The 10822-nt window shown below is 40.9% G+C and overlaps 1 protein-coding gene across 1 annotated transcript in view; it reads right to left on the reverse strand.

The window, feature by feature from the left end:
- The window catches only part of SPTBN5 (spectrin, beta, non-erythrocytic 5), a 58290-nt gene that overhangs the window by 10818 nt on the left and 36650 nt on the right, over positions 1–10822 (reverse strand). The window contains exons 19-27 of the mRNA XM_010133275.1: positions 10576–10713; positions 9680–9936; positions 9326–9512; positions 6208–6420; positions 5626–5822; positions 4882–5086; positions 3986–4180; positions 2721–2876; positions 1963–2180 (exon numbers count right to left, since the gene is read on the reverse strand). Coding sequence (XP_010131577.1) covers positions 1963–2180; positions 2721–2876; positions 3986–4180; positions 4882–5086; positions 5626–5822; positions 6208–6420; positions 9326–9512; positions 9680–9936; positions 10576–10713 — 1766 coding nt within the window. The remainder of the gene's footprint in view (positions 1–1962; positions 2181–2720; positions 2877–3985; positions 4181–4881; positions 5087–5625; positions 5823–6207; positions 6421–9325; positions 9513–9679; positions 9937–10575; positions 10714–10822) is intronic.

Genomic DNA, 10822 nt, shown 5'->3' on the forward strand with positions numbered 1-10822 from the left:
GGGCCCAGAGAAGGGAAACGAAGCCAGTGAAGGGTCTAGAGCTCAAGCCGTATGAGGGGCGGCTGAGGGGACTGGGGATGTTTAGCCTGGAGAAGAGGAGGCTGAGGGGAGACGTTATTGCTCTCTACAACTACCTGAAAGGAGGTTGTAGCGAGATGGGGATCATTCTGTTTTGCCGCATAACAAGCAATGAGACAAGAGGAAATGGCTTCAAGTTGTGCCGGGGAAGGTTTAGGCTGAATATTAGGAAATGTTTGGTCCCCCAAAGGGTTGTGAAGCATTGGAACAGGCTGCCCAGGTTGGTGGTGGGGGCCCCATCCCTGGAGGTATTTAAAAGTCATATCAATGTGGTGTTTAGGGACACGGCTTAGTTGCCACCTGGCAGTGCTGGGGTAACATTTGGACTTGATGATCTTAAAAGTCTCTTCCTACCAAAACAATTTAATGATTCTGTGATTTTGTTATGATGTGGTGCTGAGGGACATGGCTTAGTGGTGACCTGGCAGTGCTGGATTAATGGTTGGACTTGATGACCTTAAAAGGACTCTTCCAACCACAATTATTCAGTGATCCTGTAATATGAATATACAAATACATTTATGAAGGTTCACTCATGCATCTATAGATTTTTATAACCTGATATAGTATTTCTAGTGCTGTTTCAAGCATCTGTACATACTGAAGCAATGCACATTCAAATCCTCAGAACTAACTTCTGTACTAACAAACTTCTGTACTAACAAACTTCAGAACTAACTAGGCTGTACACATCCGCAGTACTTTTATACGTGGTACCAGGACACAGAGACTTTCAGATTTCCATCTGAAATCAGTTATCACCAAGCATGGAAGTACTTCACACACAGACAGCACTGACGCAAAGAAGCGTATCGATAGATTCTTTTAAAGGAAGATTTTCTATTCCGTAGCAACCAATATAAATTCCCTAACCCAATGCATCTTGATTTATCTGCACTCAGGAGATGTCTCTTAGCATAGTAAATGTCCCATAGTCAGTGGTAACCACTTCGCCGTCTTTGTATTTCTACTCCTGTCATGGATTAACCCTTTCAGTAACTACACTGAATTAAAAATGTAAGTATTTCTTTTGTGAGAAAAACATGATTTCCATGAAAAATGTATCTATTTTGATGAAAATTATAATATATAATATTTGAATACTGGTTTGCCACTTGGAGTATAGCATATTTCCATTACTTATTTCTATTTTTACATTAGACCTCTGCTTATAGATACTTTGCCATGATTGATTTAAACTAAATGAGATGTTTAGCTCAAAACATATTTTTAAAAAAGTATTTTGTCAATGCTTTAAACATTCAGCATTGTGTTCTAATTCAGATTAAAAAGGGAAAAATAAAAATAATGGAATTTCCCAGGAGTTGAATTCTTCCAAAAACCTGACCCTAATAAGGATGGACAGAGGAGTGTGTGCCTATGGGCAATGGCATCAAACACGTTTGCAAAACACTTTCAGCATTTCAGCAGGTGCTAACCTGTTCTAGAAGGTTATCTTTAATATAATTGCTTTGACTCTAAGAAAAATGGGCACTGTTGTCTGTACAGGTGTACAAATGACTTGACTATCTAGCAGAGACTCCCCCATCTTCCTACAGAATCAACAGTGTTTTCAGTTGGAATTGTGAGACTTCCAAATCTATCCAGAGTGACTGAATTCTCCAAGACTGCCTAGGAAATAGTCTAAAACTGTGGGTTTGACTGCTCCACTGTGCTGGAGTGGCACGGTCACCTGTGATGTGTGGTAAGTTCATTGAAGTGCTGTTGGGAAGGTGCTACGTATTATTATTCAGAAAGATTTACAAGCAAGCCGTAGAGCACATGGGACAGGAATCAAGTAACTAACAGGTGTAATTTAGAAAATCCTATATGAGAAAGGCAAGAAATAAGGCCTGCTACCAAACTCAAGGGGCCAACACATACATTAGCTCCCTGCAGTCATTGAAGTAAAGCTGGACTTGTTCTGCCTGGTTCAATCTTGCCTTCCTCTCCAGAAACTTCTTGTCCAGCTTTCCCCAACACTCATCCACATCTGTGAGTCTCTCTATGATGTTTTCCTTGACTTGAGGGTACGTGCGGCTGAGGTGCCAAGCCTCTCCCCGAATCCGTTCCAGCTCTTTCATGATGGCTCCTAGATCTCTCTGGAACAGAGACAGAATGGCTTGTAAGACCAAGTCACTAGTTACATCTATCGATAGCAGATTTTAAAGAAGATGCATATCATTTCTAGCTGCTGGCTGTGCAGAGGCTGAAAATATGATTCTGTCAGGATTTTCCCTCTCAGTTTCTTTCTAATGCCTTTTAATGTTCATCATCAAGCATCAAAGAAGATTCTTCAGATGTGACACGCTGATTCTTTTGATAAGGGTGGAGCTGAAGTTTCTTGTCGTTCAGATGACACCTTTGCAATTAGAACAACAATTTGGAATAGATTTTAGAAGCTCGTCCCTAGAAGCAAAAGCATTAATAACGTAATATCCCAATGTTAAAAACAGGAGGAAAAAGGCTCCCTTCTGTGAAGTACAAGGTATATTTTAGGGCCTGTAAATATTTGTTGAATTATATGTAGAATATTTGTTGGCCTGCAAACAAGGCACTTGAGACGATTTCAAATTAAGCATCGGTCTACTTTTTTTGCTATTTATGCTTTTCCGCTACTGCTTCATGACATATCCCCTTACCTCGACTCCCTCAAGCTGGCTGAGAAGTGTCTGTACACCTGGAAGATCATATCCGTAATCTTCTATATCCACCACTGCCTCTTTCTCCTGCATCCAGCCCTTTACTTCGTCCACATCATGATCATACTGATGAACTTGACGGGCTGCTCTTAGATTCTGGAATAAAGAAACAATTTAACGGTAATACTATATGTCATGTCTGCAGTTCAAACAAGGGTAACCCTATTATGCCCTAACGCAGTACAGACTGAACAAAAGTGGAAGCGAAACCCTTTCTCAATTAAGACACCTGCAAGTGAGGTGCTCAAGCTAACCTAGTTTCCTCAAGTTCTCTCTGTCAATGGAAAGAAACTGCCGTCTCCAAAGAGCAAGTTATCCGTATGTAAAATGAATGATCAAGATGGAGAGCATGAATTGCCCTCTAAAGGTAGCTCGCTCAACCACAGAAAGTGTCCTAAAAAACTTGCTTGGAAGAAAGGCTTACACTGAAAACAGTGAAACTAAGAGGAGTTAAGTAATAATTAAGTTTTCCAAAACGAGAGAACTAAAAAAGGGTTCTAATACTATTTTACATTATAACTATATATGAACAGCTGTCATACATTTTCTGCTGCCAACAGACAATAGTGGGCTTGAGGTGAAAAAAAGAGTTGAGTATATCTGACATTTTACATTCTCCTTAAAGCAAACAAAAATGCTGAGTTCTGTGTGTCCTCCCCACTCTTCCAAACACACCCGTGACTGCAATTGCACAAGAGGGAGTGAGCTTATTTAATAGCTAACTGCTGCCAAAGGCAGGTGTTTTGTGTTCTCCATCACTTTCTCTTCCATACTCCTTCCTTGACTGCAAGTAACTTACTCAGCATGAAAACCTGGAGAGTTTTCATTTTATTTAATAAGCTGAAGTAGTTCAATAAAGAGTCCAATCAGTGCCAGTCCTGGCCTCCCGTTAGTGGCGGTGAACTGTTAGATTGCCTTAGTTTTTCAAGAAACCAGAACTTGGTGGTGAATTAAGAAAAACAGAATTACTCCAGGCTGATAAATATCTTTCAGATATAAGCCAGGAGCAGTGTACTTTCTGTATAAGCCAGGAGGGTAAGCAGTGGCTATAAGGGAAAATGGATCAAGAAAGAGTAGAACAGAATATACCCATTGCTCTTATTAACCTTGTGTTTTAATGTGAACGATGCACTCATCTGGGAAAGGAAGAAGGACATGGGAAACTCAGGGAATTCAATGTCCCAGTTTTTCCATGTATTTCCTACCTCTGTCCTTGTCTGGATGGCATGGCATAGTTCCTCCCACGTCTCATTGATTTGCTTTGTTCTCTTCTGGATAATGTCCATTTTGCTGTGGCCCTCCTTCTCTAGTTTACATGATAACTCATTTAAGGAGGCAACTTTGGAATGTCCCAGAGGTTTCACCTCACTTACAAAATCTTTAAACTTTTTCTCCAGCACCTGCAGGATAAATGGGGACACAGATTTAGATGATATAAGAATTTCTGCCTACCTGTATGAGAGAGGCAGAATGTATTGTAGTCTACAAGCACAAATCACTTGATAATCCCAGATCATCTGGAGTCAGAAGGCGGCATCTATTGTCTTGATCATTTAAGATGTCACAGAGAAAAATCACCCACATCCTGACAAAGAGATGCTGCCCACATCAGAAGCTAAGAAACGTAACTTGTTAGGCTGTCTGCGTATACAGTGTTTCTTAAGGAGTGGACACTATGAATTACACCCACACTTTGTGCCCTGCGGAGAAATTCATCCTTGAAATCAGCAGGTAGATGTGTTAATGCTGCATCCCAGTGTTTAGCACTGAAATTGTTACCAGACCATGGTCCTGGTCATGTCAAATTCTTTCGGCCCTGTCAAATTTATAATCAGGGCCAGCAAAGAAGTGAGCTGACCTCACCTTACCCCCAGAAAAAGCTAACTTTCTGAAGGACCCACTTTTTCTGTCAGAGGATGCTACCTCAGAGAGCCCTGTATAGGCACACAGAAACCCGTCTAAGTTCCTGCTACAGAGATAACTGGTTTGCTTCAGTTTTGACGCTGTAACATGCTTCAATGTCAACAGCTACACAAAAATTGCAGCAAATATATTCCTGCTTTGCCATACAATACATACAATACCTTTTATTTTCTTTTACCTCAACATCATCCAAGTCCTGCCCATAGTCATCAGACTCTGCTACGGACTGTTTACTGGAAAACCATGCATCCACCAGCTGGAATTCTCTTTCAAACTGATAGAGCTGGAACTGTTCTTGCAGGTATTTTCTCTGTGTCTCAGCCTTCTGTAGGAGAGTCTGATAGTCTGCTAGGATCCCCTGGAGCTTTGAAAGTATGGCTGGACTGCAAAGAACAAGAATCTTACAGGTTGAATTTGCAACACCTTCAAAATACAGATAAAACCAGATAACATCAGGGAGTGAGTTATGCCAAGCCATTAAAACCAGCTAGTTCAGGAAATTAGAGTATCTCCTATGAATGGCTTCTGTTTTCACCTCCTCCTCCCCAGATACAAAAGCAAACCAGCATTAAAAACCAGCGAACTGTCAAGAATGTCCATTTCCTTTCCTCGGGTTTTTTGAACCTTTATGGTAAATGAGACATGGTATATGACAGTTCCCAGGAACAAACAACAGACAAAGAAGCTGATCTGCACCAATTGGCCTGCGTTAAAAAACAGCAGTAATGAAAAAATTGAAACAATCATCAAGCTTTTGGGCGGCTGACTGTGTGTGATGGTGGTGAAGGAGGGATTGATGTCCCCTGAAGTCATGTTTCTGAAAGAGTCATCAAACAGCTACTGAAGGTTGAACTTTTTTGTATTTGCCTTCTCTGGGCATTTCTGTTAGACTTGGAGCAGAAGCCTGTTTTCACTTTCCTACCTCTCTGGGCTGTCTTTGTTTATTAAGCTGGCACCTGTCTCTTGTACTTTCTCAATCCGGGGCCTGAAACCATCCATGTCCAGCTTGGTAGCTTCAAGTTTACGAAGTAAAGCTTGTGTAGATTCTTCATTCTTCCCATAATCAGAGGTCTCCAGAATGAAGCTCCTCTCTGCCAGCCATGCCTCCACCTCCAGTAGCTGTATAAAACACAGCGATGAGCCTCAACAGAGCTGTAATTTGTGATTTAGGACAAGACAAAGAAAACTGTAAAGCAGTGGTGCTCAAGGAGACACATCAGTGAAAACAGAAAGCAGCTTATGTGCTTTCCGGTGATACCTAGCAGACAGTATTAAAAAAACAAGTGTACCCAGAAACCAGTAATTACAGTTACACGTTTATCTCTCACTGCAATTAGTTGGAAAAGTAAATGTTATTTCTCCACTGTATCTGTATTTACCAGATATGAAAAATCAGGACTGTATGAATTCTGCTCCTATCTTAGCACTTGCCGTTCAACAATATGGGTGTTGATACTTTCAAGCAAAGAAAGATCAAAATAAATGTCTCATGAACCATCTTTACCTCATTCAGGAACAAATGGGCCTCATATGACTTCATGAGCTTCTGTCTCCTCTCTTGAGCTTCTGCCTTCAAGGTTTCTACAGAAGTCTCAAGCTCCTTCAGATGCTCCATAATCTCACGAGAGGCTGAGTGGCCTCCCCTTACCAGTTTCTGCCCTGTACTGAGCACTGCTTTGATCAAAGCATCCCGACTGCTTATCTCATTCTCCAAATTCTGGAAAGAGTAAAGAGTAAAATGACTGACCAAAACTAAAAGCTATAGAGATTTTTATACCAGATAGTGTAATTCCAGTATACCAGTCATGTAATTCCCTTATAAATTTGTTTTCTACATACAAAGATGGGTCAGAGGTGCAAATTCTGAGTGAATGCTCAAAGTGGAGTGGAGGAGTTTTTTGGGGTGAAGGAATGAATACAGAAATCATATACGTGAAATTTGGACCTTGGTATGCATCCATCTCAGATTGTGGAGGGAAGAGATTCTAACCACAAATCTCTTATCTGAAGATTCCACTGAAATATACCTGCTTCTCCACCATCACACAGTGTTTCTTGAATTAAAATATGTCTAGGGAAGAACAATTAATTCATCTGCTTATCAATATTTATCTCTTGCCAATGCCTTTGTAGAAGATGCAGCTTTGCATAACAGCCATTGCAAACACTGTGGGTACACTACTCCCAAGCAGCCAAGAGGATGAGGAAAGAAGAAAACTACCTGAAACAGTTCTCAAAGACTTTGTTTGAAATTCATTTTTGAAGCCTGGTGTATTTTAAAACAACGTGCATACATCCCATATGCCCCTCATAGGATATTTGCTTGGGTGGGCAGTGACGATGCCATCAGTTTGGCGGTGGTTAGATGTGTATCCCGTGGCTAACTATGCCTGAGCACCTTGAGCATAAACCCCCACCGTTTTACAACTGCTCTGTTTATTTTCACAGCTATGAAACAGGCAGTTTCAGAGTTAGACTGCAGTGCTGTGTTAACGTAGAAGAGACACCTCCTCTGAGGAGAGGACATACTTTTTCAAATTAAATATTAGATTTGGCTGGAAAAGAGCTCTAATCTTGCCTTCAACGTCCCTGTTAATTTCAAGATAGGCACTATGCTGTTGAAAAGTGACACCGTATCTGACCCCAGCAGAATGGAATCCAGTGGCAAAGATTATAAAACGTCCTGTACGATGTATTAATAATGAGTCAGCAGCATGAAGAAAAACTGCAGTTGAACATTTAGGAACCTGTATTCACAGTACTTCATTTATAACAACAGGAAATGGAAAAAAAAAAAAGAGAAGAGGTGGGAGGGGGGTGTGGAGTGAGGGGAAACTCTGTTCCAAGCCAAGCAGCTGTGTGTATTCATATTATATTTGTATGTAAAAGCAGTCTTGCAAGACAGTATTCTTTTTTTTTTAGGTTGATATAGTTAACTCACAATCTCTTTTGGGATAACAAAACAAGGACTGAATTTTACAAATCTGGCTCACTGAGACAAAAAAATAGAGGGTGGAACTAATAGAATATTGAATTCTTGACTGTTACGTTACCTCTGACATCTGTTTGCCTGTAAGCCAACAGAGACTCTATCTACTAAAAGACTGAGAGCTCAAAGCTTGTATTTTAATCCTGCTTCCAGGAGAATAAGAAGCAAAATATCAGAAAGAATTGGCATATTATTAAGCACTGCTATTATGGTCTATATCTCACATTTTCACAGTTCATTGACATATTTTGAGACCTTGCCAATTAATACAAAGATAATTGCAGCCTAAAGCAGTACCTTCACTGTTCCTTCAGTTATCCCAAATGTTTTCTCAGATTAATTCATCTTGAGTCTTCCTTACTTCTGTGAACATAGTTACTTCCCCACCATGTCAATCAGTTCATAATTTTTAGCAGTAATTGCACACGTAACAACATTTATTCTTCTAATCATGATGAAACAAGCTTTTTGTTCTTACTGTCTAATCTCAAAGTCACCAACTGCATCTTGCTTAAACACAGAGTTTTTACAAATAGAATTACACCAAAGGTGTGAACTATTCAGAATATACCCATGGGTCTTACTCAGGAATATTCTGGAAGATGCATTTAAAAATATTTACAACTCTTCATTAAACTGCGAGTACACCTAGGATAAAGAGATTTCATTCCTTTCCTAGTCTGTCACCTGTAGCAATCTTGATTTTTTACCTTGAGGACATTTCAGATTTTTTCTAAGTTGAGATTTATATTTGTAGACATGCAGATTGCACCAAATCCTTGGGCTTACTCTCTCTCCCTCTCTGTATATATCACACACCCACTTTATAAGACGTCCTTTGTTTCCCAGCTCTGTTCCAGATTGCACAGATTCTCCCCAGAGGCACTCGACCTGGCATTTAAATGGGATATCATTTGCTAACATTAAATACTAATAGCTGCTGGAAACCTTAAGTAGGATTTTTTTTCTTTCACCTTGTGTTCGCAAAGAGACAGTGCTCCGTATTAAAAATTTGTTAGAAGGGCAGCTGCTGTTTTATTGGTATTTGAGATGACAGTGTTCCAGGCACTGCTTTCTCTGATGGCCCACCTGGACCTTGTGAAATAATTCAGCAGCTATCTTGAAAGCTACCACTGGAATGAAGGTTAGATAAGGATCCCTGTTAATTCCCTCCCTCCAGAGTGGAAAGTTTTGGGAAAAGATATTTTCCCATGAGCTTATCCTGAGACACTTGAGCAATGGAGTTTGCTTGGATGTGTATTTACTGAGTTTCAAAGCATCTGTTGTCCAAAGAAGCTATGACATCATGCATAACCATTTGTAAAAAGCTATTTTGTACTGAAAAGGGCAGGTTTTGAACTCAGTTCACAGCTAGCCAATGAGTCCACAGAAAAGTATATGGTGTACTACCTACACAACTGCAATGATAAGCAGTGGAATCCCGCGTGTTGCCAAGTCATGGACATACTCTTCAAAATACGTCAGTATTATCAGAGAAGGATAAGAGAAATTCCTGGCATCCACATAACTTCTGTTAGACAAAGCACTGCAGATGAAGTTTCCCAGAGACAAGCTGAATTTCGTGTTCTCTGTTTGATTCTAAAGACTGAGAATTGTTTTCACATAACATTACCTGGTGCTTTTCTTGTAGACTCTGAACAGTTGCCAGGGATTGGCCATAATCCCTGGAGGAAGCCAGGGGGAGCTTCTCATGAACCCAGGCCAATTCCTCATCAACGTCTTGGAGGAACTGGTACTGAAGCCTGCTTTCCTCCAGACTCCTACGTCTCTCCTGCAGAGGATCACGTAGGCTTTTGTATCTGCAGGTTTTAAAGGGAACCCAGCGAGGACCACAGATTAATAAGGAATGATTGCAAAATATTCTTTTCAGAAGATGTAGAGAAGGAAAGCAAATAATACGCAGGCAAGAAAAAGACTAATAAAAATACGAAAAAGATGGCAGGAGACAAGGCAGGTACTCACACACCTCTGCACTACTTGGTCCACTCTCTCTTCCAGTTCATCAGCAAGGAAATGTTTCTCCTTTTGGAACTGCTGAACTGTGACCACAAGCTCTTGCAGCCGGTCCCTATGGCCAGCAATATCTTCCTCCAGTTCCTCTTGTTTCTTCAGAAGACTGTTCAAAACCACCAGATCATTATTACTATGTAGTGCCTTCAACTCATTTTCCACATCGTCCAACCATTTCTCCATATCCTCCAAACGTCGCTGAAAATGAAGGCCCTAAGGACAAACAAGAAGAAAAGGTCATTTCAACCTTTAGGACAGACAGTGTGATATAAAAATTCAGTAAGAATTATACACAACACAGTGAATCTTTTCAGTGCTCCGTGAACGCTTCCCAGATGTGATGCTGGTCCACATGAAGAAGGACACAGTACCTTAAATGGAAGCCATTTAAAGGGAGACCCCTATTTTATACTCACAGGGAGTCCGATAGACCATGCAAAACTCACAGCCAAGAGAAGTCATGTGCCTGGAGCTAGAAGAATGACAATCAGCTGCGGGCTTCTTTCTCAATGTCTTGGAGAAAAGATGCCGTAGGGACAGATCCGGAGAGCTGACATATATGAGTGAACACCTTTTCCCCAAATACCACTCTCTGGAATCCTGATCTAAACCGGCACCAGAAAGCAGAAGAGAACACAGCCTACAAATCCTTTTCCCTCCATAGCGATCTTCAATTCTCCTGCCAATTCCACTCAGTCAGTCTAGATTTAGTAGTGTCTTTGCTCTAACGGTCTTGAGGAATCGGGTGAGATTATATCAAGTGACACACTCGTGGATGAGATGTGTAGCAAGGCAGCTGTGGCTATGTCTGGAAATGATACAAAGACCCAACCTCCAGCATCCCTGTATTACCTTGTAAGCATCCTGAAGCTTGGCCTGCTTATCTTGGCAACTTGCAAGCAGTTCCTCCCATAGTTCTTCCATTTCTTGTAGTCTGGCCTGAATGGCTTCAGGGGCATAGTGCCTCTCACGGAGCATCTTCTCCCCTTCCTATAACAAAGAGAACAGTCCAAGTTTTACTCCTTTGCTGAGTGCACCAGAATGCATCACTTTTGCCTCCTGGCACTGTGCCTCCTGGCACTGCTATGTAGAGGCTTTT

This window comes from Buceros rhinoceros, unplaced genomic scaffold (assembly GCF_000710305.1).
Source record: "Buceros rhinoceros silvestris isolate BGI_N320 unplaced genomic scaffold, ASM71030v1 scaffold7143, whole genome shotgun sequence".
NCBI lineage: Eukaryota > Metazoa > Chordata > Aves > Bucerotiformes > Bucerotidae > Buceros > Buceros rhinoceros.